Below are 27612 nucleotides of genomic sequence, written 5' to 3'. Positions count from 1 at the left end.
TAATTTTCTTTTTTGAGGATCTATCTCGTGATGTTAGTGGGGTATTGAAATCCCTACTATTATAATATTGCTGTTGATCTTGCTCTTTATATCCATCAAAGTCTGCTTTATATATTTAGGTGCTTTTACATTAGGTGTGTACACATTTTAATGGTAATATCTTCCTGTTGGATTGCTCTGTTCATCATTATGTAGTGACCTTCTTTATCTCTTTCTATAGTCCTTGTTTTAAAGTCCATTTTCTCTGATATAAGTATTGCTACCCTAGCTTTTTTTTTTCATTTCCATTTGCATAAAATTTTTTTTTCCATTTTTTCACCTTAAATTTATGTTTATGTTTTGATTTGAGGTGTGTCTCTTGTAAACAGCATATGTATGGGTCCTGTTTTTTTTATCCCTGCTTCTATTCTATACCTTTTGATTAGATCATTTAATCTATTTCATTTATTGTTTTTATTAATATGTAGTTGTTTATTGACACTTTATTTTTTAAAGCTTTATTCCTCTTTTACTATATTCTTTTTCCTTTTTCTTTTGTGTACAACAGGTCCCTTAACATTTCTTACAGCATTGGTTTGGTTGTAATGAATTCTTTGAGGTTTGTTTGTGTGTGTGTGTGTGTGTGGCAGCTTTTTATTTCTTCTTCAATTTTAAACAATATCCTAGCTGGATAAAGAAGTCTTGGTTGTAGGCTCTTATTCTGCATTACTTTGAATATTTCTTGCTATTCCCTTCTGGCCTCAAGTGTTTATGTTGAGAAGTCAGATGTCATCTTTATGGAGGCTCCTTTTTAGGTGATTACCTTTTTTTCTTTTAGCAGCTTTTAATATTTTTTTAAATCTGTTTGCTTTGGTATTTTAATTATCATGTGTCTTGGTGTAGATTTCTTTCGATTTCTCCACAGAGTTCTCTGTGGTTCTTGAACTTGTGTTACTTTTTCCTGCATCAATTTAGGGAAGGTTTCTGCTATGATTTTATTGACCAAGGTCTTTATTTCTTCTTCTTCTTTTTTTTTTTCAGGAACCCCTATTATGCAGATGTTGTTTCTCTTTAGGTTGTAACGTAGCTCTCTTAGAGTTCTCAGATTTTTTCCACCTCTTTTTTTTTTCTGCTCTGCTTCTTTGTTTTTGTTTTCTTGTCTTCTAAATCACTGATTTGATTCTCTGCTTCATCCCGCCCGCCTGCTATTCATTGGTTCTAGTGTAGTCTTAGTTTCTTATATTGTATTTGTCATTTTTGACTGGTATTTTATTATTTCAAATTTCTTTTTGATTCTTGTAATCTCTTTATTTATGTGCTGATTATGTCCATCCATTGTTGTTCTAAGATCTTTCTGCATTTTAATAATCTTTTATTTTAAACTCTGCCTCTGGTAGTTTGGTTATTGCCATATCACTCAGTTTATTTTCTGGAGGTGTCTCTATTGATTTATTTGTATTACACTTCTCTGTCTTCCCATTATGTCTGTGTGTTTGGGTGTGTTGTTTGTATAGCTGGTTGATTCTAGGGTTGGTGTTGTCTTCCTCCAATTTTCTGTTGTATTATTTCTAGGTGTTCTTTGGTTAGCATCAGCTGTTGTTTATAATCCACTATTAGATTTGGCTTTTCTAGTAGAGCTGCTTTGAAGTCTTAATTTTTTTGTTTTCTTCTCAGTTTTCTTAACTCAGTGATAGTCTTGTTTACTGATCTCAGCAGGGGGCTTACCTGAAACTGTGTCCGGGAATGCTGTGGGTATATCCTAGGACTCTGAAGCCCTGATCTGCAGCTGCTCTCTGGGGGCAAGGTGCTTTCTTCTTTTCAATAGGGAGAAGTGTATCTCAAATCTTAATGGAGACCTGAGTTATTGACCCTCCTCCCCAATTCCTGTTTTCAGTTGTGTCTTGTTGCACTTATTGGAGCTGGAGAGATTTCTGGAGATGGGTCACCTGGAACCACTTTAAGCTTGTGCTGTGTGGAAGGATCAACTTCTCTTCCAGCTATGGCCACCTTCGCACTGGATGAGTCAGCTTCTCCGGTTATCCCATGCACTCTTCTGCCCATCACCATCTGTCTCTCTCTCCCTATTTCCTTTTGAAAGACAAGCCAGCCCTCTCAGAACACCTTTTTCCCAGGTCCATAGGCAAGTGTCTGTGGGCAATATTTTATGCTCTTCTTTGAGTGAGAATCCTTCTTGGCTCTCAGCCTCACCCCCTCTTTCTTCCTGGAAGCATGGGAGACCTACCAGACCTCGGTACTCTCCCTACCAGGCTTGGTGTGGCTTCTTCTTTGCACCTTGGTTTTTGAGAGTTGTTTTTCACACTGATTGTACTTAAATTAATTTGTAATCCAGTTTGGTGGTGGGAGCTGGGAGTCTGTGCATCTGCCTACGCCACTGCCATCATGGTATCCTCATCTATGATTTTTATAAACAGGTTCTATATTGCTTGTTTATTCTCTTCTCCTTCAGGAACCCCTATAATGTGGATGTTGTTTCTCTTCATGTTGTCACAGAGGTCTCTTAAAATTTCCTCAGTGTATTTGAGCCTCTTTTTCTTTTCCTTGTGCTGCTTCTATGCTTTTATTTATCTTGTTCTCTAAAGCCCAGACTTGATCCTCTGCTTCATTCAGCCAGTTGTTGATTTCTTCTAGTGCAGTCTTTTCTTCTGATATTGTATTTTGCCATGGCCAGATCAGGAATGGGTGTGCATGAAAGGAAAGTGCTTCAGGACTTCAGAAAAACACAGAATACACAACATACAGAAAATATGTGTACAGGGGCCTCCCAGGCTCTAGGTGTCAGAGCCCAGATATCTGTAGCCTCATCATATTTATTATTCTCTTTGCTGATTAAGCAAATTAGGACAGCCTAGGTTCAGGTGCAGAGAAAAGTAATTAACTAATACCTTTTTGGTGTGTAGCTAAAAGGCTTTAGGGATCAGCTATTTCCTTTAACCCAGTGGTTCTCATCCTGTGGGTCGCGACCCTAGTGGGGTCGCCTAAAGCCATCGGAAAATACATAATGCATATCAGGTATTTACATTCCAAATCATAACTGTAGCAAAATACAGTTATGAAGTAGCCACCAAAATTATTTTTTGTTTGGGGTCACCGCAACATGAAAAACTCTATTGTGGGGTCACGGCATTAGAAAGGTTGAGAACCACTGCTTTAAACAATGTTATCAGTGCTTGCAGTGGCAGTATTCTGCCCCTGCAGGACTTGGCATTTCAAAGTTTGCATAAAATAGTTGTCTAAGGACAATAGTCTAATTCCAAGACTTTTTCCTAAAGTATTTCATTTCTGACTGGTTCTTTTTTATGTTTTCAATGTCTCTTTTGATGCTCGCTATCTCTTTATTTAGATGCTCATTATGTCCACACATTTTTGCTCTAAGATTCTTGAGCATCCTAAAAATAATAATTTTAAACTCTTCATCTGTTTGTTTGGTTACTTCCATTTCATTTAGTTTTTTTTCTGGGGATTTCTCTTATTGATTTATTTGGGTCACATATCTCTGTCTTATACTTTTTATTTATTTAAAAATATGCTTAACATGTGTTTTTATTTTCCCTGTCTTCCTCTTTCTTTTAAGGAGCCCAATATTTTTACTGTACCCTAGGCCTCAACACACCTAAATCCACCTCTGTCTCTATGCTTTTCACCAGTCTTTGTTTGATATCTTCTGTGATCATTGACTATGAACTCCTCTTCATTTAGTCCAAAGTTTGTTTTCTAATATGAATGTTATTAAATTAAGTTGTAATCCAATTTGGTCCTAGGAAGTGGCTCTTGGTACGTCCAACTACTCTGCCATGGCCATCTTAGAATCCTTCTGCTGCTGCTTTCAATGGGATTCCATTTGCCACTCAGCTGGGTGTGGCTGTACCTGCCAAAAGTTGTCACTACTATTATTAAATTTGGCTTGAAGGAGAGGGATGAAAATGCTGTTACTCTGTTCCCTGTGTGAGGTGTGCCTTTAATGTCCCTGAGACAAGCATAGATTTGGATGCAACTCTTACTAAAATTTATAAATAGTTTGGAATTAACAAAATCTAAGAACAGAGAATTACAAACCTAGCAAATGAGAGTATGCTCAGAGGTCAATTGTATTCATTTTACAAATTTTTATTGAACTATGTGCTGAGTGCCTTTCTAGGTTCAGGGTTAATCCAATACTCTTGAAAACACACCAGCAAATAAATGAGCAGTTAAGATCATTTTAGAGAGTGGCAATCATTCTGAAGAAATAATAAAACGTGTGAGAAGAGGAGGAGGTATGGAGAATGGGCAGTTCTTTAATTAGAGTGATCTGGCAGAGAGGACCTCTTAAAGGGGGAGACACTGGAGTGCAGAACCCATTGGTGGGAAGGAGGGAGTCCTCTGCATCTCAGGGAGACTTCATCTGGGAGATCAAGACATGTATGCCCAGATGCTCTCCTAGCTGAGAACTTGGCAAGGGTCTTAAAGGCAATATCTTTATCTGCTCTGCTTGTATGGGTGGTGAAGTCAGGCTGAAACAGGTTCCCTCCCTGCCTCTTATTCAGCAAATTTTCTTTTTGCTGCTTCTCAATGGATTACCTCACCCTGTTGAGGGAGGATTCTGTCCGTGTGTGACATTTTATTCCCATGCAATGTGAATACTTTTCTCATCCTGAGTCACATTTTATTTCAGATTTGGAGACCAAATTGAACTTTGTCCTCAATTTGGTTAAAGCTTCTTTAGAATCACTGGGACTCCATCCAGCTCCTATTAGCTTTTGGCTTCCATCGTAGCTCCTTTTTTTTCTATCAATATACTTTAAAAAAGTCCTGCCTTTTTCAGATAATACTTGATACCAAAAGGCTGGCACACCCGTTTTCCTTCCAGGGTAATTGACTTACTATCGCTGCTGGGCCCTGAGAGAAAGCCCAGCCCTCCTCTCCCTCAGTACAGTACTAGTGTGATGCTGTTTACTGGGGTCTGCTCTGGGAGGAGAAAAAAATCTTACTTAGCTCTGGAGGACTCAGGCATGTGGCTAGCTGTCATTGTTCAGTCCTTGCTTACACTGGAAATTGAAGAAGGAATAAGTGAGGTGGGAAAATGTGCACAAACATGCAGAAAGTGAGAAATGGTGGGGCAGGTTTGCAGAGGAAGACAGAGGTGAGGCATCTGTTGTACAGATCAGGAAATATCACATAGATTTCTCTTCATATGTGTTGACAATCTGAAGTAGCTAGTTCTCTCAGTATTTTTTAGCATGTAATATGATCTTCCTTCTGTATATTAATTAGTTTATTGTCTGATTACTGAAACATCACTACCTAAAGGGCAGATATATTCTTTGTCTATTTTGTACATAATGCTTACAACCACATCTTGTGTATTATAGATACTCAATTAAATATGTAATGTTAAGTAAAATACATGTTTATACAATTCTTAAATATTTATAAGTCATCCTGAAACCATGCAGAGGTCACACTCTGAAAGCATCTCTATTACACACGGGCTGGGATACCCATCTTCTCTCACATGTTCTAGGAATCTATATGTCCTGTCTCCCTATGCTGAACTTTAAGTGCCATTATATCTGTCACCCTGGGTTAGCTTTAAGTTGCCAGTTTGGAAAAATGTGTTATGCAGCATGGCACAGCTGAACTAGGTCTTCCACTCAGATTCCTCAGTGGCTGGCAATGAAAGTGTCAGCCATTGCTGGGGTCACATCTTTAAGGGTCAACTGGGGAAGGTCTACTTCTGAGGCAGGATAGTAAGAAACTAGGAAAGGTCTTGGGCAAGTGGAGTGGAGAAACTGAAACAGGATCAGCAAGGCTAACTAATTTGATTATTTTACAGCCAGTTAGTGAATCTCAAGACCTTATCTTCCCTAACCAAATGCGCTTGAGAACAAAAGGTTTGCACCTCTTCTCTGTGACCATAGAGTGAATAATTTCAATCACCCTGGTCAGGGAAATCATGGTCAGAGACCCAATTAATGCTGTTTGTATCAGCCAAACCCAAGGACGGATGAAATCAGTAGAACAAATAACAAAAATATAAATAGAATCAGAGAGACCCAAGATACAATTAAAAACAGTAAATCTGATCAAAGAATAATCAAACAATAATTCCTATGCACTCATTTTGATGAATCAGCATGTTAAAGGGCACATCTGGATAGCTAGTGAGTGTTTTGCTGGGGGTCTGACTTAACACTCTCACTTGCAGAAAAAAGATAAAAACTCTCAAAACAAAAACCCAGCATGGACTTGGTCTAGAGCATGACCCTACCCTTTTTTGGGCGTGAAATTTTTACTTCCTTTCTGCTAAATAATAAAGTACCCCAGAGACTTGCAAACAGGGGAGTAGGGGGGAAGTAGCAGCTTGTCCTGGGCTCATCCCCTGAGCCTTACTCTACAGCCCCCTTTTCTCAGACTTTACAGTGAGCTAATAGAAGTTCTGCTTTGGATCGCTTCTATCACTGTGACCTTTATTTCTCAGTGAGTCAACAACAACCCTACCTTTGCTCACTTCTTTCCTATAACGTTCCTAGGAAGCCAAAGCAGAACAATGCCTAGGCACTTTACTATTGCTTCTTTTACCTTAAATCCTTCCAGTGTTTCACTGTCCCAGCTTTAATAAACATACTCCCAAAATCACCCAAACTTGTTATGTGAAATTTTTTTCTGCATGAAGTCAAGAACCGACATGATACCAGCTGGCTCTAGGCCTACTCAAATGGCCAGATCTTCTTTCCAGTCACACTTCCAAGATGGTGATTGGCACAGTTCAGTTACTTGGCACCTGTTGGTATGAAGGTCTCAGTTCATGCCAGCTGGTTTCAAAAGGCTATCTGCAACTCCTTGCCACATGGGCCTTTCCAAACATGGCCCCTTATTTTATCAAAGTATGCAAGCTGAGAAACAACAGACTCGATAGCAAGGTAGACATCACAATCTTATTTCACCTACTTATAGAAATCATATCTTTGATTTTATAATATTTTATTACCTTGAAGCAGGTCGCAAGTACTATACACATTCAAGGATGGAGTGTTACAGCAAGGCATGAATATAGGGAGGCAGGTACCACTGAGGCCATCTGGAAGTGGTCACTGCTCCCCTAATGGACCATGAGCTCCATGAAAGCATCCTCTCAGATTGGTAACCTTTGAGAACCCTTCAAAAATAGAAGTATCGGAAGTAACCACTAAATATCTTCCCAGCTGCAAAGGGAAGATAGATTCTGAAAACCATATGCTGTCAGGCATGATATCAACCTCTAGAAATGTTTTAGGATAATGTTTAAATGCAAGTTTTATGAGTTTTTTAAAAGAGAAGCAGAGAGCCTGGTAGCCTAGTATGAGTTGACTAAGGAAGAAATCGAGCCATTATTTCTCACTAAGAAAGTTCCTGGGCTGCTGAACCAGGAAGTAAGAAAAAATAATCGTGTCTCTGCACTTAAGCAAGATGTTTAGTGCAAAATACAGGTAATTATTGCAGAGGGTATTAGGCAGATTTACAACCTGTGGAATGATGTACTCAAGGCCATTAATATCAAATGTGAGAATTTTCTTAGGATCTGACATGAGATTTAGCCCTTATTTTACAATAAAAATATAAAAAGCATACTCATCAAATTAATAGTTGTGATAAATACTAAATACATGGAATAATGGAATCAGAATTTTGAACCATGACCAGCCAGAGGAATGGGTTGAAAATAAGATGAAAACTAATGATACATCTTGTGGTTGGCTGCAACACAGCAACTGCACAAATGAATACAGGATGGGGAAAAACGGCCTAATGGTAACATTAAACAAAGCAACATTTAGGGGTTTTACTATCTAGCAGAAATTTCTGATTAGTTGAGAGTATAATCTCACTAATATGTCTTTTTGAACTGCATTAATTGATTCTGTCACCATGTGAGCGCACAGAAGGGTGATTACCCCTCCAGCGAGATCATATAAGATGTGGACAGGAGAACGGACTTTTAGGGTGAGTCAGAATGCAAAATACTGACGCGCATGAGGGGAGATTGAGTAGGCTATTTCAGGAGGAGGTGTAGCTGAAAGAAAGCAGAACTACTGAAATTCATCCTAGATTTCTGGCTATTTTTGTCTTGTCAAAATTATTCAAGAAACAAGATACAGAATCAGAGGATGGAATGAGGTATTGATTCAGGGGGAAAAGATAATGAAACTAGATGTTGTGGATTGCTAGGGAATTTTGTTATATGTGAGCTTTGGACCAACCATGGAGCTCTGTTCAGGAAATTCTGAATAGTATCTTTTTAAAAAAATGGTATTTTTACCACATGAAGAGTAAAAACAACTCAAGTAATATAGTAGACTTAGTGTTTAAAAATGACTAATCTAATGACTATTTTGCATCTTGTGGTGTAAGTCTGCTGTGATTATCACAGACAACTTGACATGGTTACTTACTTATTTCTTTTTTAACTTAGGAATTCAGGGTGAGCAATGCCAGAGAGAACATGCTAACTCCTCTAATATGCATGACATTTCCGTACACTGTTCCTGGGAGCTGTGTGCACTGTGCGTGCAGGGAGCTGGAAGAAGAACAAGGAAATCAGTGTATCATTCATTTCATTACGTAACCCTGGACAGCTGCCATCCCAGCGCCGCCTTGCTTGTGATTGGCATAAATAAAAAATGCTGGAGCCTTGTCTTCTATTTCTGTTGCAGTCCAGAAAAGAACGGAAAGACAGAGTCAGCTTCACCAGGATTGTAAACAGTGATGAACCCCAAACGTAGTCGTTCTGTGAAATTGAATGATGGGCACTTCATGCCAGTGCTTGGACTTGGCACTGCTGCTTCTGAAGGTGTAAGTGAAACTCAGGGGACCAGGAGTAGGATGCAAACAGCCTTAGAAGGGCCTAGTACATAGTGTGTGATTTGGAAGGATTCGTGAGGCCTCCATTTTACCACCTCTGATTTTGTACTAAATGAAATGATGAACCTGACCAGTCAGTGGTGCAGTGGAAAAAGTGCTGTACTGGGGCACATAGGAATCGGGTTTGAAACTCCGGTGCTTATCCAGCTTGAGCAGCTATACTGGCTTGAGCATGAGATTATAGCCTTATCATCACTGGCTTGAGCTCAAAGGTCACTCGCTTGAGCAATGGGTCACTTGTTCTGACCAGAAGTCACTGGCTTGAAGCCCAAGGTCTCTGGCTTGAGCAAAGGGTCACTCACTGCTATAACCTCCTAAGGAGCTGCAACAAAGAATTGATGCAAAGAGATGAGTCTCTCCTTTCCTGTTTTTCTTTATCTGTTCATGTCTCTCTCTCTTGTCTCTGTTAAAAAATAAATAAAATAAATGGAATGATGAGCTGTTGAATCTGGGGAGTCAGACATGATACTTCTGTGGGTGGATTATATCTATTATTATCAATATTACTGTTATTTTTTGGTAACTTAATGTACATAGGATGCTTACCATATATTTTAAATACTTTACCTACATTACTTTCTTCAATTCAGCAACAGCTAGCGCAGGTAAGTACTATGATTCATCTTATTTCTCTCTTGTTTTGAATATAAGCTTGGAAGCTCTCCTTGGACACATCTCCTCCTTGGTCAGTGTATTCTGCTCTATCTGAGAACTGATGGGCAGGGAGCCCAGGAGGAGAGGACAGGTAACATGGTTCTTTTTGTGAGGTAGTGGGGCTGAACGTATTTGCTAGAGAATTTGTCATTAAAATCTCTGTTATATAAGAAGCCACTGTTATTACAAGGGTTAAGTATTTATTTATTTATTTACTTATTTTAATTTTTCCATTGATTTGAGAAAGAGGGGAGAAGATACAGAGAGAGAGAGAGAACCATCAACTTGTTTCGCATGGTTGTTCCATTTAGTTGTGTACTCATTGATTGCTTCTCTCATGTGCCCTGACCAAAATTTGAACCTGCAGCCCCTGCTGTACAGGTTTGATGCTTTATTCTTTAAACAACCTGGCCAGGCCTTCAAATTTTGGGCATTTAGAAAGGAAACCTTAGGAGGCATAAGTTACAATGTAGACGGAATTGTGCTTCTCATCAGATTTATTATTCACACATCCCCATGGTTGACAGCAATACATTTAAAGTGCCAAACTGTAGTCAAGGTTGGGGAGGGGCAACTTTGGGATTGCATAGGTGAGAATACTCCATAAGTGACAGAGACCATTCCATTCTATCTTGGTAGAGCTATGACATAAAATATCGATAGCTAATAGCTGTCAGACAGGGCCAGTTGATTTTCAATGACATAATTATCCATATATTCAGTGTTACAGCTTAAGAACAGGTTATGTCTTATAATTATTACAGTCAACTTTCATTACTCTTGTTAAAGACAGAGAATAGAACAAAATATCTCATATCTCCCTCACAAGAATAAAAGTAACAGGTACATCTGCTTAGTACAGTACGAAAGGTAAAAAGTGTAAAAGAAGCATCTTTCACATTCTCATCAGAGTTTTTTTTCTAATTCCAACTCCCCTGACTCATCAACTATTTACTGTGAATGTTGGCAGGAGCAGCAAGCATGGTCCAGGGATCCTGCATGTGACTTCTTTTGTTCGGTCAGGTGTGTTTTCTGGGAAACGTGCAAACTCAGTGTCTCAGATTTTGTCAGTTAGGCATCTACCATTAGAAATTGAGGCAGGCTGTGTAAATGTCTGGCTGACTCTGCCCACCGGCAGCAGCTGTGTGTTGAGGTGAGAAGCAGCAGCCAGTTCTCTGGGCATCTCCTTCGGCCTCCAACCACTCTTGCTTTAGGTTTTCCTGGGTTTGGCCCAGGTGTCCTGTCCTCTCAGTCTTTGCACAGAAGTTCCCATGCTCACCAGAGGACAGCCTCATGTAACCCCGTATGTGCAATCAACATGTTGATTTTAGTGACCTCAGAGGCTAAAATAAATATTAAATTTAATAAACCAGTGTTTGGCTTGGTGGGCAGAAAAAAACAATATTTTTTATTTCATGGGTATGACTGCCAAAATAATCCAGGTAGAATATTTAATTATTAATTACTAAATCAATTATTAACCAATTTAACAGTCAAGAGTAAACTTCTACTTGATGTTAAAATCTACCCTAGCAGGCACGGAGTTTGCACCGAAGTAATTTCTGCTCTCTGGCATCTTGACAACTAGAGAAAGACAGTTGATGCAAGCTGAAAAGCTATCTAACAATGCTCGATATTATATCTCTAAATGCCAGTGGAAGTGGAGATATTCAGGATGAGGGAGGGTTATGTCAGCTGAGGTGATCTGGGGAGGCATCAGGAGGAGGTGAGTTGATCTTAAGCAAGGCTTGATATCAGACACAGGCATTCTAATGAACGGTGGGTTCGGCTTCATTCAAACAGAAGAGACATCCTTCCTCTTCAGTGTGCTCACAAAAGGTCTGATGCTGATCAAGGGGTGGCCTCACATAGCCTGCTTCTCCCCTGACCACCACCCATAGTGAAACAGAAGGCACAGAGGACTGAAGACAGAGGACAAAAAATTGCCTGATGTAGAGAGAAGTACTTCAGGCAGAGGGGTTTAAATGTTTTCCTGTGAAAAACGGGAATTAATTTAAAAGTTGAAGCAACATTAAAAAATATTCATGATCTTGTCATTAAATAATCTGTCTGTGTATGTATACAATAACAACAACAAACCAAGACTAGCTCCAGTTGGGTCCAAAGCCATTATAATTTTCCTTGCCCCCTGTGCCAGCCATTCTAGATTCCAGTCATGCTCTGTTGGCCTAAGCTGCTTGTCTAATGGGGTATTCACTACCAGGTCTGAGCACCTGGTTACCACACCTGGTGGTAAATGCTAACATTGTTCTTCATGGTTATTGCCAGGCATGGAAGCACCAAGAGCTTCCATAGTGAATTTCCTGAACTCTAGACATGCTCCTCCCTACCACCATTTTATAGGGGCCATGCTTCTTCTGAAAAGCAGGATTAATGACCACTGTTCTTATATTCATTTCTTTTCAAACTCAGCATATCCTGGTGCATGGACTCTGAAGGACTAGGGAGAAGCCATAGCATTGCTTTACGTGGAATCCTTTCTGTGTTACCTAATTAAGTTTTTTTTTAATAAATTTTTATTAATGTTACTGGGATGACATTAATAAATCAGGGTACATATCTTCAAAGAAAACATGTCTAGGTTATCTTGTCATTAAATTATGTTGCATACCCCTCGCCCAGAGTCAGATTTTCCTCCCTCACCCTCTATCTAGTTTTCTCTGTGCCCCTCCCCCTCCCCAACTCTCTTTCTCCTTCCCTCCTGTGTCCTCCCTCCCCCCTCCCCTGGTAACCACCACAATCTTGTCCATGTCTCTTAGTCTAGTTTTTATGTTCCACCAATGTATAGAATCATGTAGTTCTTGTTTTTTTCTGATTTACTTATTTCACTCCGTATAATGTTATCAAGATCCCACCATTTTGCTGTAAATGATCTGATGTCATCATTTCTTATGGCTGAGTAGTATTCCATAGTGTATATATGCCACATCTTCTTTATCCAGTCTTCTATTGAAGGGCTTTTTGGTTGTTTCCATGTCTTGGCCACTGTGAACAGTGCTGCAATGAACATGGGGCTACATGTGTCTTTACGTATCAATGTTTCTGAGGTTTTGGGGTATATACCCAGTAGAGGGATTGCTGGGTCATAAGGTAGTTCTATTTTCAGTTTTTTGAGGAACCACCATACTTTCCTCCATAATGGTTGTACTACTTTACAGTCCCACCAACAGTGGATGAAAGTTCCCTTTTCTCCGCAGCCTCTTCAACATTTGCTAGTACCCGTCTTGTTGATAATAGCTAATCTAACAGGGGTGAGGTGGTATCTCATTGTAGTTTTGATTTGCATTTCTCTAATAACTAATGAAGCTGAGCATCTTTTCATATATCTGTTGGCCATTTGTATTTCTTCCTGGGAGAAGTGTCTGTTCATGTCTTCTTCCCATTTTTTTATTGGATTGTTTGTTTGTTTGTTGTTGAGTTTTATGAGTTCTTTGTAAAGTTTGGACATTAGGCCCTTATCTGAGCTGTTGTTTGAAAATATCAGTTCTCATTTAGTTGGCTGTCTGTTTATTTTGATGTCAGTTTCTCTTGCTGAGCAAAAACTTTTTATTCTGATGTAGTCCCATTCATTTATCTTTGCCTTCACTTCCCTTGCCATTGAAGTCAGGTTCATAAAACCTGACTCTTTAAAACCCAGGTACATGAGTTTAGTACCTATGTCTTCTTCTATGTACTTTATTATTTCAGGTCTTATATTTAGGTCTTTGATCCATTTTGAATTAATTTTAGTACACAGGGACAAGCTGTAGTTGAGTTTCATTCTTTTGCATGTGGCTTTCCAGTTTTCCCAACACCATTTGTTGAAGAGGCTTTCTTTTCTCCATTGTGTGTTGTTGGCTCCTTTATCAAAGATTATTTGACCATATATATGTGGTTTTATTTCTGGGCTTTCTATTCTGTTCCATTGGTCTGAGTGTCTATTTTTCTGCCAATACCATGCTGTTTTGATTATTGTGGCCCTATAATATAGTTTAAAATCAGGTATTGTAATGCCCCCAGCTTCATTCTTTTTCCTTAGGATTGCTTTGGCTATTCAGGGTTTTTTATAGTTCCATATAAATCTGATGATTTTTTGTTCCATTTCTTTAAAAAATGTCATAGGAATTTTGATGGGAATTGCATTAAATTTATATATTGCTTTGGGTAATATGGCCATTTTAATTATATTTATTCTTCCTATCCAAGAACAAGGAATATTTTTTCATCTCAGTGTGTCTTTTTTTATTTCTCTTAACAATGCCTTGTAGTTTTCGTTATATAGGTCCTTTACATTCTTTGTTATGTTTATTCCTAGGTATTTTGTTTTTGTTGTTGCAATCGTGAAGGGGATTATTTTTTTGAGTTCGTTTTCTAATATCTCATTGTTGGCATATAGAAAGGCTATGGACTTTTGTATGTTAATTTTGTATCCTGCAACCTTACTGTATTGGTTTATTGTTTCTAGTAATCTTTTTGTTGAGTCCTTCGGGTTTTCGATGTATAGGATCGTATCATCAGCAAAAAGTAATACCTTTACTTCTTCTTTTCCGATATGGATGCCTTTTATTTCTTTGTCTTGTCTGATTGCTCTGGCCAGAACTTCTAGCACCATGTTAAATAAAAGTGGAGAGAGTGGAGAACCCTGTCTTGTTCCTGATTTAAGGTGGAAAGTCCTCAGTTTTATGCCATTTAATATGATGTTGGCTGATGGTTTATCATATATGGCCTTTATCATGTTGAGATATTTTCCTTCTATACCCATTTTGTTGAGAGTCTTAAACATAAAATTGTGTTGTATTTTATCAAAAGCCTTTTCTGCATCTATTGATAAGATCATGTGGTTTTTGTTCTTTGTTTTGTTGATATGGTGTATTACGTTAACCGTTTTACGTATGTTGAACCATCCTTGAGATTCTGAGATGAATCCCACTTGATCATGATGTATTATTATTATTTTTTTTTTCATAGTAAGTTTTTCAGAAACAGACATCCTTTTTTTTATTTTTTTTATTTTTTTTTATTTATTCATTTTAGAGAGGAGAGAGAAAGAGAGACAGAGAGAGAGGAGAGAGAGACAGGGGGAGGAGCTGGAAGCATCAACTCCCATATGTGCCTTGACCAGGCAAGCCCAGGGTTTCGAAGCGGCGACCTCAGCATTTCCAGGCCGACGCTTTATCCACTGCGCCACCACAGGTCAGGCATGTATTATTTTTTTAATATGTTGTTGTATTCGATTAGCCAGTATTTTGTTTAGTATTTTAGCATCTGTATTCATTAGAGATATTGGTCTGTAATTTTCTTTCTTTGTGCCATCCTTGCCAGGTTTCGGTATGAGGGTTATGTTGGCCTCATAAAATGTGTTTGGAAGTATTGCTTCTTCTTCAATTTTTTGGAAGACTTTGAGTAGAATAGGAACCAAGTCTTCTTTGAATGTTTGATAGAATTCATTAATATAACTGTCTGGGCCTGGACTTTTATTTTGGGGGAGGTTTTTAATAGTTTTTTCTATTTCCTCCCTGCTGATTGGTCTGTTTAGGCTTTCTGCTTCTTCATGACTCAGTCTAGGAAGGTTGTATTGTTCTAGAAATTTATCCATTCCTTCTAGATTGTTGTATTTGGTGGCATATAGTTTTTCATAGAATTCTACAATAATTCTTTGTATATCTATGATGTCTGTGGTGATTTCTCCTCTTTCATTTTGGATTTTATTTATTTGAGTCCTGTGCCTTTTTTCCTTGGTGAGTCTTGCCAAGGGTTTGTCAATTTTGTTGATCTTTTCAAAGAACCAGCTCCTTGTTTTATTGATTTTTTCTATAGTTTTTCTGTTCTTTATTTCATTTATTTCTGCTCTGATTTTTATTATCTCCTTTCTTCAGCTGGTTTTGGGTTGTCTTTGTTCTTCTTTTTCTAGTTCCTTAAGGTGTGAAGTTAAGTGGTTTACTTGAGCTCTCCCTTGTTTGTTCATATATGCCTGAAGTGATATGAACTTTCCTCTTATTACTGCTTTTTCTGCATCCCAGAGATTCTGATATGTTGTATTGTCATTTTCATTTGTCTGTATATATCGTTTGATCTCTGTGCTTATTTCTTCTTTGACCCATGCATTTTTTAGAAGTATGTTGTTTAGTTTCCACATTTTTGTGGGTTTTTCCCCCTCTTTTTTGCAGTTGAATTCTAGTTTCAAGGCTTTATGATCAGAAAATATGCTTGGTACAATTTCAATTTTTCTAAATTTGCTGATATTGTCTTTGTGGCTCAACATATGGTCAATTCTTGAGAATGTTCCATGTACACTAGAGAAAAATGTATACTCTGTCGCTTTGGGATGAAGTGTTCTGTAGATGTCTATCATATCCAGGTGTTCTAGTATTTTGTTTAAGGCCAATATATCTTTATTGATTCTTTGTTTGGATGACCGATCTAGAGCCGTCAGCGGTGTATTGAGGTATCCAAGTATGATTGTATTTTTGTCAGTATTTGTTTTAAGGTCAATAAGTAGCTGTCTTATATATTTTGGTGCTCCTTGGTTTGGTGCATATATAGCATATATATTAAGGATTGTTATGTCTTCTTGATTCAGTGTCCCCTTAATCATTATGAAATGACCATTTTTGTCTGTGAGTACTTTTTCTGTCTTGTAATCAGCATTATTAGATATGAATATTGCTACACCTGCTTTTTTTTGGGTGTTGTTTGCTTGGAGTATTGTTTCAATCTCAATTTGTTTTTATCCTTGTTGCTTTGATGTGTTTCTTGTAGGCAGCATACAGTTGGATTTTCTTTTTTAATCCATTCTGCTACTCTGTGTCTTTTTATTGGTAAATTTAATCCATTTACATTTAGTGTAATTATTGAAACTTGTGGGTTCCCTATTGCCATTTTATAAATTGCTTTTTGTTAGTTTTGTATCTTGTTTGATTCTTCTCTTTTGTTTTTCTATCATTTGTTTTTGTTTGTTTGTATTCCATACTTCTTTCCTCTATTGCTACCTTTTTTAAGTCAAGTGTTTTTGTGGTGGTTTTTTCAAGGGTGGTTACCATTAAGTAATGCAAAGGGTACCTACCATATTCATTGTAGTACCCTATCTTATGAGTATTTCTGCGCTTCATCGTCCTTTGCTACTGTTAATCTCCATCCTCTCCCCCCTTTTTTTCTTTTGTTGTCACAGTATAAATTTGGTTTTATTGTGTTCTTGGTGGAGCTGTTACTTGTGGTTTTGTTTTGTTTTGTTCTCTGAATATGGTTGGAAAACCCCCTTTAGTATTTCCTGGAGTGGGGGCTTTCTAATGATAATTTCTCTCATCTTTTCTGTATTTGTGAATGTTTTTATATCTCCTTCGTACTTGAAGGATAGCTTTGATGGGTATAGTATTCTTGGCTGAAATTTCCTCTCTTTAAGGGCTTTAAATATTGGCGTCCACTCTCTTCTAGCTTGTAGAGTTTCTGCTGAGAAATCTGATGATAATCTAATAGGCCTTCCTTTATATGTTGTTCTCTTCTTTTCCCTGGCTGCCTTGAGAATTTTTTCTTTGTCATTGGTTTGTGTAATCTTCATTATGATGTGCCTTGGAGTGGGTTTGTTGGGGTTAAGAAAACTCAGTGTTCTGTTTGCTTCTTGAATTTGAGGCTTTAGTTCTTTCCACAGGCTTGAGAAGTTCTCGTCTATTATTTGTTTGAGTATATTCTCCATTCCATTTTCTTTCTCTTCTCCCTCTGATATACCTATTGTTCTTATGTTATTCTTTTTGATGGAGTCAGACAATTCCTGTAGGGCTTTCTTGTTTTTTATTATTTTTGAGTCTCTTTCTTCTTCTCTCTTTTGTGCCTCAAGTTGCTTGTCTTCTATTTCACTAATCTTATCTTCTATCTGGGCTGTTGTATTCGCTAAGCTTATTACCTCATTTTTTAGCGCATGAATTGAGTTTTTCATTTCTGTTTGATTTGTTTTTATAATTTGAATTTCCTTGGTAATATATTCTTTGTGATCATTGAGTTGTTTTCTCAATTCCCTAAATTGCCTTTCTGTGTTTTCTTGTATATCTCTGAGTATTTTTAGGATTTCTATTTTAAATTCTCTGTCATTTAGCTTCAAGGTTTCCAATATGTTAAATCTTTTCTCCATAGGTTTTTACATATCTATTTGTGTTACCTCTCTATCTTTTGTATCCATAATATTCGATTTCCTTTTTCTTATTGGCATCTGAGGGTGGTCTTGTTGATAGCACTAATTAGAATTAATAAAGAATAAAAAGAAAAAAAAAGAAAAAAAAGGAAAAAATAAAAACACCCCACAAAAAAAACCAGTAATAATTTATTATTTCCCCCTTTTTTCTTTCTTCTCTTCCCCTCCTCTCCCCTCCTTAGGGAAATATTGTGATGACCTGTGAATTATATTATGCTAAATGGAACAAAAACTGCCTATAACAGAGGGCCTGATTTGGGGTAAAGAGTGCAAGGGGCAAAAAAGGGAGTAGGGACCTACTAAATTTAAAAAAAAGGAGAAAATCTTAGACAACTATAAAATGATTTGCTTGTAAGTGATGGTTGACTAAGAGATATAATGAGATGGATAAGAAGGAAACAAAAAATAAGAAAAAAATAATAATTAAAGAAGAAAAAAATAATAATAAGTAAAAATCTGTTGTATTAAGTGGAGCAAAGTCTAAATACAATGGAGACCTTGGGTTGGGAGGAATGCTAATGAGTTAAAAAGCAAAGTAAAAAGTACCCAAAATGCCACAAAAACAAACAAACAAAAGAAAACCAAAAACAAAAGCAAAAAAAAAAAAACCCAAAAAAACTTGAGTCCCAAATTAAATATTTTGTTCGTGATTGAAGATTGAATGGGACGAAAAGTAAAAGGAGAAAAGAAGAAACGAATAGAAATGAAAAAATAAGAAAAAGAGAAAAACAAAGGAAGAAAAAAAGGAAAAGAAAAAAAAAAAAAACAAAAGGGGAGAGAGTGAGAGTTAAGGGTTTTGGAGTGTAACCCTAAAGGAGAGTAAGGATGAAGAAAAGAAATAAAATGTAACACTCATGGGTAGTGTAGTTCAAGAAAAGGGAAGCATAAGATGGGCAGAGAATAAAAGGACCGAGGTGGAAGAAATAGAAGTAATAATAATAAAGGCAATAAGATAGAAGAAACAAACAACAACAACAAAAAAATAGTGGAACAAGTTATAAAGTCTGTGGATTTTTCTTGATTTTGAGAGGTTAACTTCTTCCTTTTTCTTTTCTCTCCCTCTTCCTGGTCGGTGACTCTGTACCCCAGGCTCTGCCCCTGTGTCACGCTTAGGTAGGGATTTGCAATTGATGGGATTCTATGGCCATGTCATATAATTGGGTTTAGTCTCGTTGGTAGTCAAGGCTTGTTGGCATTTGCAGTGTCCAACAATGAGAGAGTTTGCTTTCCTGGAGTCTCTCTCCTAGTCTCCACTTCCTGAATTAGCAGCCTGGTGATCCAGCTATGAGGCTGCCATTGCTTCTGCCTGGGGAGTAAGAGGCTCAAAGAGCTGGGAAATCCCCACTCTATCCCCACTCAGCACAAGGCTCTGGGTAAGGCTCTGGCAGTCAGAGCCTCCAGTGTAATCAGGTGGGGCTGGGAGTCAATTGTTGTCAAGGTGACTGTTCAGTGCCTAGCATTCAGTTGGACCACTCAACCCAGGCTTTCCATACTTTGTAGCCTGTTTTGGCTGGGAAGAAGAGGCACTAGTCGCTGCTTTGCTGTATAGATCTTAACATTTGCCAAGTCCCTCTTGTTAGCGTATATCCCTGAATATGAAGGCTCATCCATCAGAAGTTGCCCCCTGCCCTTTAGCAGGAGGCACTAATAAATATCACGCCTCTTGTCTTGGATCGTTGAACTGAGAGAGATCTTATCAATTAGAGCCCCGTGGGTGCGCAGATTTCATGGGTTAAGCTAATTTCAGTGATTGGACCAGCAACTGTGCTCCAGAAAGTATTTCAAGCTGCCCACGCGCCCCTCCCCCAATGCTTGATTGTTATCTTGAATGGCTGGTGAGGTGCCCTGCCCATGGAGAGAATCTCTGGAGTAGGGAAGATAGCTTTGACGCCCTTCCCGCTTGCCTTGCTGCTGGCGGCTGGGGAGCACTGGGTGCGTGGGAGAATGGGGCACTCTGGGTGTGTGGGCGAGTGGGGTGCTCTGGGCGTGTGGGCAAGTGGGACGTTCAGGGCACACGAGCGAATTGAGTGCTCTGGGCATGCTGGTGGCTGGGGACTCTCACTTGCAGTTCGCGTGCAGCTGGGGACACTTGCAGTGCAAGGGAGCTCACTTTGCGACCTGACTGCGCGTGCGTGCGCGCGTGGTTTCTCACGGCACGTGGGCGGCTGCTCGCAGCGCTCAGGCTGTTGCTCCCGACTTTGGGCGGGCAGTTGCACGGTTGGGTTGACTCACCACAAGCGTACTCCCTCCTGAGCTTGAATGAACGTCTGTGCGGTAGTTAGCTTCCTCCACACCCTCAGCTCTGACCCATCTCTCAGATTCAAGTGATAACAGTCCTTTTGCTTTCAGTGTGTGTGGAACTCCAGAATGCTCTGAGGATAAATTTTTTCTGTTTCTAGTTGATAAATTTGTTGAAATTTTGGGGAGATCTGTCAGACGCGCTGCTCACGGCACCATTTCCATGACGTCCAACCTAATTAAGTTTTTCTCCATGGGGAACCATATTCTTTAAGCTGGAAGATCCTATAGTTCTGCCAGTAGGCAACATGAATTCTCCATGTGGGAAATTGAGAGTGAGAATGAGAGATTGTGCTGAATGCTAATGTATTCTTGGGCCTGTTGAACAAATTCTGTATTGAATTGCTTGATTGTCCAGATTGCATGGAGAAGCCATTTTCACTAATTTATTTTAAATTAGAGGTTATATTGGGGTTTAATCCATGCCCCAGAATACAGGTTTGTTACCAAGTCTTGCCCCATCAAAAAAGGGAACAGGATACATGTAGAAACAGCAGGTGAACATGCTCTAAAGGAAATAAATTGCTTCTCTTTGATTCAGGCCAATTGTCAACCCTCCTTAATCATATGCTACAGGTTCCAAAGAGCAAGGCTACTGAAGCGACGAAAGTGGCAATTGATGTAGGTTTCCGTCACATCGATGCAGCATACTTATATGAAAATGAGGAGGAGGTCGGCAAGGCTATCCGAGAGAAGATTGCGGATGGCACAGTGAAGAGAGAGGACATATTCTACACCACCAAGGTGCTGTGGTCGAGTGACGAGAAGTCACTGTCAGAGCAGATGCATTATTTTGAAAAAACAAACTTTGGTCTTGAATTGAATTATTTATTTACCTCTTAACATCGTAAAAGTCCATTATATAAAAACACAGAGCAGAAAAGAATGGCTCTTCTCTGGATTGTGTTAAGGGTGGGACATAGTTGCTCAGTGTTTCAAAACACAGGCCAGCATTCACCTGTAACACATGCACAAATAAAGATGCTTACAATTTTTTTCTACTGTGTGAATTGACCAAGCCATTATAGAGTGGTCCACACCTTTTATTCTGCAGAAAATTCTCTCAGGACATATCCAAGTGAGGTTGACACATTATCCAAGAGATGAGCCACACTAAGAAATACTGTTCCCAAAGCAGCACTGATTTACCAAATTTTGTAACAATTTTCTTCTGTGGAAAACCCTGCTTCCAACATAAAGATTGCAGAATGGTCCTGTTTGTGTCCCCATCAATGATGACTCGTTTCCAGGATGTGGACCTTTCAGCAGCCCTGTTTCCAGGCATTTATTATGTAGGGCAGTAGATTCTACTTCCCCTTGCCTGACATTCCTTGACTCTCCTTTCAGACATGAGTTTTCTAATCCCAGAAACAGTTAGGTTGCTATTCCCGGCCCAGTGAAATTTTCTTCACAGTATTCTTACAATCACTGAAATAAATTTCAGTGTTCTCATTTATACTAAGAGCCTCATTTGTACTAAGTAACATAAATTTAGCCCCAGAACTTCTTTCTCTGAGACCAGCACTGTCTCTTAACTAGGATGTTAATTTTGGTTCCCAAATGTGTGAATCATAAGCAATTTTTTGTTTATTTGTTTCTTTTGGTTACTGCAGCTTTGGTCTACTTTCTTTCAACCAGAATTGGTTCGACAGGCCCTGGAAAGATCATTGAAGAAACTTCAACTGGACTATGTAGATCTCTTCATAATTCATGTGCCAATAGCTATGAAGGTCAGCTTTAGTTTTCCTTGTTAATATCAAGAATATTCACAACTGCTGTTGCACCTCCATTATCTCACTCCAGCTAGATTTTGGGAGATCCTCCTGTGAGAGGTAGATGTGAGTGTGTTGGATAGAACTGCTAAAAGATTTACGACCCTTATTGACAGTTTTGTCACCTCACTATCAAGACATTTTATTCTTATCCTATAGTCTTCAGAAAGATAGAAATTCAATGAGCTCACTGCCTTTACTTCAAAGCGTTCAGAACACTGCCCTCATGTCTAGGTGATGTGTTTCTGTCTGTAATGGTTTAGTGATGAGGGTCCTCAAGAACTCTGAGTTACAAAAGATAGTAAGAGACAGAATGGAAAATCCACATGTCTTTAAGAAGAGGGTCTCTTGTATATGAACCTTCCCACCCATTCAAGAGAGAAGCTTTTTGGGGTGGCCCATATTGCACAAATGGCCTACTCTGGACATTGCTTGTCCAGTCCCCTATTACAGTGGACATTTGCTGAGCACATCTGGTGTTCTTACTCTCTCTGAATTGGGTTATCATCAGTTGAGACTAAAACATATTCTTACTAGTAAGGGAATGTCCCATCAGCCAAACCAGCCTGTCCTTTTGAAATAAAATCAATTCTGACTCTAGAAGAACTCGTTCTTAGTGAAGTTTTTTTGGGGAGTATGTGGATAACAGGGTGGATGTGGTTGAGGCCAAGGTACTTTGCTATAGTCTCTCAGCTGATTCTGATCTTCCTTTTGCCCAATATATTCTCTTACACATCGCTCTCTCTCTCTCTCTCTCTCTCTCTCTCTCTGCTTAGTAATAACAGCCTTTTGTAGTTTGTGTTATTAACTACCTAGGCACCAGGAAGAACATTCTTTTTAAATATTCTTCTTCGGCCTGGCATGTGGGGGCGCAGTGGATAAAGCGTTGACCTGGAAATGCTGAGGTCGTTGGTTCGAAACCCTGGGCTTGCCTGTTCAAGGCACATATGGGAGTTGATGCTTCCAGCTCCTCCCCACCTTCTCTCTCTGTCTCTCTCTCTTCTCTTTCCCTCTCTGACTCTCTTTCCCTCCCTTTTTCTCTCCTCTCTAAAATGAATAAATAAAAAAAGTAAAAAATAATTTATATAAAAAAAATATCCTTCTTCATCCTCTCTCCCCTCTGTATTGTAGCCTGGAGAGGAGCTTTTACCAAAGGATGCCAATGGGAAGGTTATTTTAGAGACTGTGGACCTACGTGATACATGGGAGGTAAGTTTTGCGACTGCCATCAAAAGGCACTGTGACAAGGTAGACATCAATGCACAAGGGTTAGATGAAATGGGTTGTCACCCCATTTGCTTTCTGCTCTCATGTCACTGAACTCCACTGTACCTGTGTTCAATTCAATAAAGCCAGGGAGTGGAATAAGATCATAGCTAAGGTCTATTTTTTTATTTTTTGTATTTTTTCAAAGTTAAAAGCGGGGAGGCAGTCTGACAGACTCCCACATGTGTTTGACCAGGATCCATCCAGCATGCCCACAAGGGAGCGATACTATGCCCATCTGGGCTTTTGCTCTGTTGCAACAAAAGCCATTCTAGTGCCTAAGGTGGAGGCCATGGAACCATTCTCAGCAGCTGGGCCAACTTTGCTCCAATGGAGCCTTGGTTGAAGGAGGGAAAGAGAGAGACAGAAAGGAAGGAGAGGGGGAAGGGTGGAGAAGCAAATGGGTGCTTTTCCTTTGTTCCCTGACCAGGGATCGAACCTGGGACTTCCACATGCCGGGCCGATGCTCCACCGCTGAGCCAACAGGCCAGTGCCACTAAGGTCTATTTTTAATGTAAACTTCTGTGGCTGTAAGAAGGGTTTCTTTGCTGCACTGATCAGGTTGAGTCTGTAAGCCTTAATAAGGGCGTCATCAGAAGCAAACTCTAGAGGAATTAATTACAGCTCTACCCCAAGACAGATAAACACACCAGAGAAGGGGAAGCTGCTTTCCCCTTATCAGGAAGAGAGTGAACCCTACCTTTCTACACTCTATTCTATTCACTTGTTTCACCTTTCTAAGAAAAAAGCAGAAAAACCTTTTAGCAATAGAAAATCTAAGAGTTTCCCTTTGCCCTTACCTATGACACCATTTGTTAGGAAACTATTAAGTGCCTAACAGCAAAATATGCACCATGGATGGGGGCAGGGAGCTGAGCAGAATTTAAAATTATCTTAATGTCTATTTATTGCCCTGGGTGGGCCTGTCACAGATTCAAGGACATGAGCTATGTGTACATAGCAATAACGTACTGTAGGAAATGATATACCCAAGTGATAAAACTGTTTGGCTTAGATAAGTTGTCGTGTATGTTAAGATAGATTTCCAGTTTCTGAAAAGTTCACTGTCAAATGGAAAAGCTGTACCTCACTAAAGGTTTGCCATGCATGTCCTTTCTCCCCAGGTCCTGGAGAAGTGCAAGGATGCAGGGTTAACCAAGTCCATCGGGGTGTCCAATTTCAATCGCAAACTACTGGAGATGATCCTGAACAAGCCAGGGCTCAAGTACAAGCCCGTCTGCAACCAAGTGAGCCTGTGCCCATGGAAACTTCTTTGTTTTCTGCTCTTCACATTCTTTCTTGATGTCAGCTGCATAGATGATTATTCCTTTTATTGCAATTGGAAATTTTAGAGAAGGAACAGGTTGAGTGGAATGGGAAGATTCTGTCTGCATTTATTTTGAGATGGGTTTGAGCTTCCCAGGAGATATTGAGGTAGAGAGGCTAAGTTGGCAGGTAGTAGTGTTGGTCTGAAGCTCAGACAGGCAGTCAGTGCTAGAGGTACATGTTTGGGAGTCCATGCTTTATGGGTGGCAATTAAACTCATTGAAATGGATTCCCTTTCCTAGGGAAGTTCAAAGAATGAATGGGAAGGGGTTGGAAAGTCAACATTTAAGGCTCTGGTTAGGGAGTTGAGTAGAAGTTGGCAGACTGGGAGGAAGAAATGAGGAGCATGTGGTGTTAGGAAATCAAAAGAAGATACATGAAAAGTTGTGTGAGCCATGGGTGAATCCTGCTGGGAGCAGCCAATCGACCTAGGGATGAAAAGGGTGTGGGGTTTTATGAGGTGGAGTTCCTGGAAAACCTCTCAGGATCAGGTTCAGAATGGTAAGGGGGAAGTTCGGGTAAAAGCAAAGCAGTGCAAAGTGAGGAAGTAGATAAATCATAATTAAAAGAAATATGTTTTTTTTAAATAACACTGCTGCTAATGCTCAAGCACTATGTTGTTGTAAAGTTGTATATCCCTTTTTTCAAAACTGTTTGAAAATTATGCAAGAAACCATTTAAATATTTATATTCTTCATCTTAGTTATTTACTTTTAGGAATCTATTTGTAGAAAATAACTCATAATATGTTAAAATATATTTCTCACTCCTTCCTCCTCTCTGTCTCTCAATTCATTTGGGAGAGAAACTAGACATTTTTTCTTTTAAACTTTTCCTCACAATTGGCTTCACTGATGGATCCCTGGGATACAATTGAACAACACATTACCGTCTTGTTTTTCTTATAAATTGGAGTTACATCTAAAAACTTGAGGATCACATATACGTTATTGTGAATTCTTGAATTTCAACAAATGTAGTTACTTTCTTTTCATGTTCAAATTATCGCCATTATAATCAGAAGATGCCTCTTCAGATGACATCCCTCAGTGTTCTTTCTGTCTTCTTAGTTTTCTAAAATGTAAAATATTTCAGGTCAATTTGCAGCTTTTTTTCCCAGTACTGAAATCAGCCATTTTTCTAAGGAATTGGTTTATTTATGTAGAAAAGCACAAGTAGATGTCACAACATTATGCCTGTCTTTATTTTAAACACTAACAAAAATTAACTAGAAAATTGTTTTATCATTTCTGAAGACGAGTAGCTTTGAAGGTATTTCAGAAGGTGCATAAGAAAATGACCAATCTGAAAAATATGGTGCATATGTTGGGTATTCCTTCAAAAGCTTTTCAAATTTACATGGGGCTCATGTACTCTGATACCTCCTTGTCTCGGCAATTCACAGGTGGAATGTCACCCATACCTCAACCAGAGCAAACTTCTGGAATTCTGCAAGTCGAAGGACATTGTTCTTGTTGCCTACAGTGCCCTGGGGACCCAAAGAGACCCAAGCTGGTAAGAAGAATATCAGAGTTGACCTAAGTCAGCAACTCTATTGGTGATGAAACATTTCTTTAAAATTAGGTTTTAACATTTTTTTTAGGTATGCACATGAGAGACAGACAGAGACACAGATAGGAAGGGAAAAGGATGATAAGCATCATCTCCTAATTGCATCACTTTAGTTGTTCATGGATTGCTTCTCGTTTATGCCTTCAGTGGGGTGTGGTGGTCGGGTGGCTCCAGCCGAACCAGTAATCTCTTACTCATGCTAACGACCTTGGGCTCAAGCCTCTGACCTTTGTGCTCAATTCAAAGACCAGGAATAATGTTGATGATCTCATATTCAAGCCTGTAAGCCCATGCTTAAGCTGGTGACCTGGGGGTTTCCAACCTGGGACCTCAGTGTTCCAAGACTATGCTCCATCCACTGTGCCACCACCAGTCAGGCAGGTTTTAACATTTTATTATGGAAAACTTCAAACATAAATAAAGCAAACACAATAGTGTAACAAGTGCCCTCACTGAACTTCCAGTCATCGATGTTCTTTCAGTCTTGTTTCATGCATGCATCCATCAACTTCAAATTCCACCCAAAAATATTTTTAAAAGTGATTTTGTGATAAAATTTTTAGAGCTTGTCATGCATAAATCTTAGCTGTACATATTGACTAATGGATATATTGCATAACAAATATTTCTCTTCAGTTTTCTGGGAAATTAGGCACACAGGGGCAGCACAGTCTCCATTTCCAGTTCTACATCCTTCAAATCTCCATTTTCTGATTTTGTTTTCAGGGTGGACAAAGCTAGCCCTGTTCTCCTGGAGGACCCAACCTTGAATGCCATTGCCAAGAAACACAACAGAAGTGCAGCTCAGGTGGCCCTGCGCTACCAAGTGCAGCGGGGAGTGGTGGTTCTGGCCAAGAGCTTCAATGAGAAGAGAATCAAAGAGAACTTCCAGGTACAGTTGGACACCAACTCTCCAGAGTGAGGAGTGGGTGCTGTACTGGGGGCCATGTCTCTCACCTTCCAGCATGTACCCATGTTCATTTATTCCCATGCATTTCTCCCCTGTGCTGTCAGGGCAGCTTGGAAGAGTGGGAGAGAGAGCACTGGCTTCACAGTGCTATGTTTTATGGCTCCAATGCAGATTTGCTGCTTCCTGGTTGTGTGACACTGAGTATATTTTATCTCTGTTGTTTTATCAATTTTAGGCATCTTAACATGCAGTAAAGAACTTTTGCAACCCTGGTTCCTTTCTTTCATCTTCTCTACATAATGAACCCCTATTTGTATTTCAGTATCAAACCCGAATAAGATTAGCTGCTTTGCTGAACCACTGGGACCCCAGCAGAGTTGTGGTTCACCATTGCACTTGGCATGGCTGTGTTAGGGAGTTTTCTCCTTATTAAACTAAACTTGTTTCTATGTCAGTGTGTTCTCTAGACAGTGAGATCCTAAATGCCTAGACTCCCTCTGGGTCATCTTTTAGCATCTTTTTCCTGGCAAACTCCTGGCAGGTAGGAAGCTACATATAAGTTTATAAACTGACAAATAAATGAATAAAAATTTCCCCTAAATTCTCCCTCATGTATCTTCTAGTCCCTTAGATCAATCAGTGATCTTCACTTATTTTGTTGTGAACCTCATGAGAAACTATGTGAACTCTATCCCATTTTGAAATAACAGCTAACAGTTTCATCATGAGTATAATATTAGCAAAAGATATCATTT

At 39.1% G+C, this 27612-nt stretch overlaps 1 protein-coding gene across 3 annotated transcripts in view; it reads left to right on the top strand.

The window, feature by feature from the left end:
- Positions 1-27612, top strand: part of LOC136405685 (aldo-keto reductase family 1 member C15-like) — a 470894-nt gene that overhangs the window by 100181 nt on the left and 343101 nt on the right. Inside the window, exons 2-8 of one of the 3 annotated variants that reach the window (XM_066385161.1) lie at positions 8429-8808; positions 20588-20755; positions 21625-21741; positions 22915-22992; positions 24174-24296; positions 25781-25890; positions 26674-26839. In XM_066385161.1, the coding sequence (XP_066241258.1) occupies positions 8722-8808; positions 20588-20755; positions 21625-21741; positions 22915-22992; positions 24174-24296; positions 25781-25890; positions 26674-26839 (849 nt within the window). In that variant the 5' untranslated portion in view covers positions 8429-8721. Of the gene's footprint in view, positions 1-8428; positions 8809-20587; positions 20756-21624; positions 21742-22914; positions 22993-24173; positions 24297-25780; positions 25891-26673; positions 26840-27612 lie in introns of those variants that run through there. The other 2 variants (XM_066385164.1, XM_066385160.1) reach the window with 2 other exon arrangements.

The sequence above is a fragment of the Saccopteryx leptura genome, chromosome 5 (assembly GCF_036850995.1).
Source record: "Saccopteryx leptura isolate mSacLep1 chromosome 5, mSacLep1_pri_phased_curated, whole genome shotgun sequence".
Taxonomy (NCBI): domain Eukaryota; kingdom Metazoa; phylum Chordata; class Mammalia; order Chiroptera; family Emballonuridae; genus Saccopteryx; species Saccopteryx leptura.
This window is presented reverse-complemented; position numbering and strand designations above follow the sequence as displayed.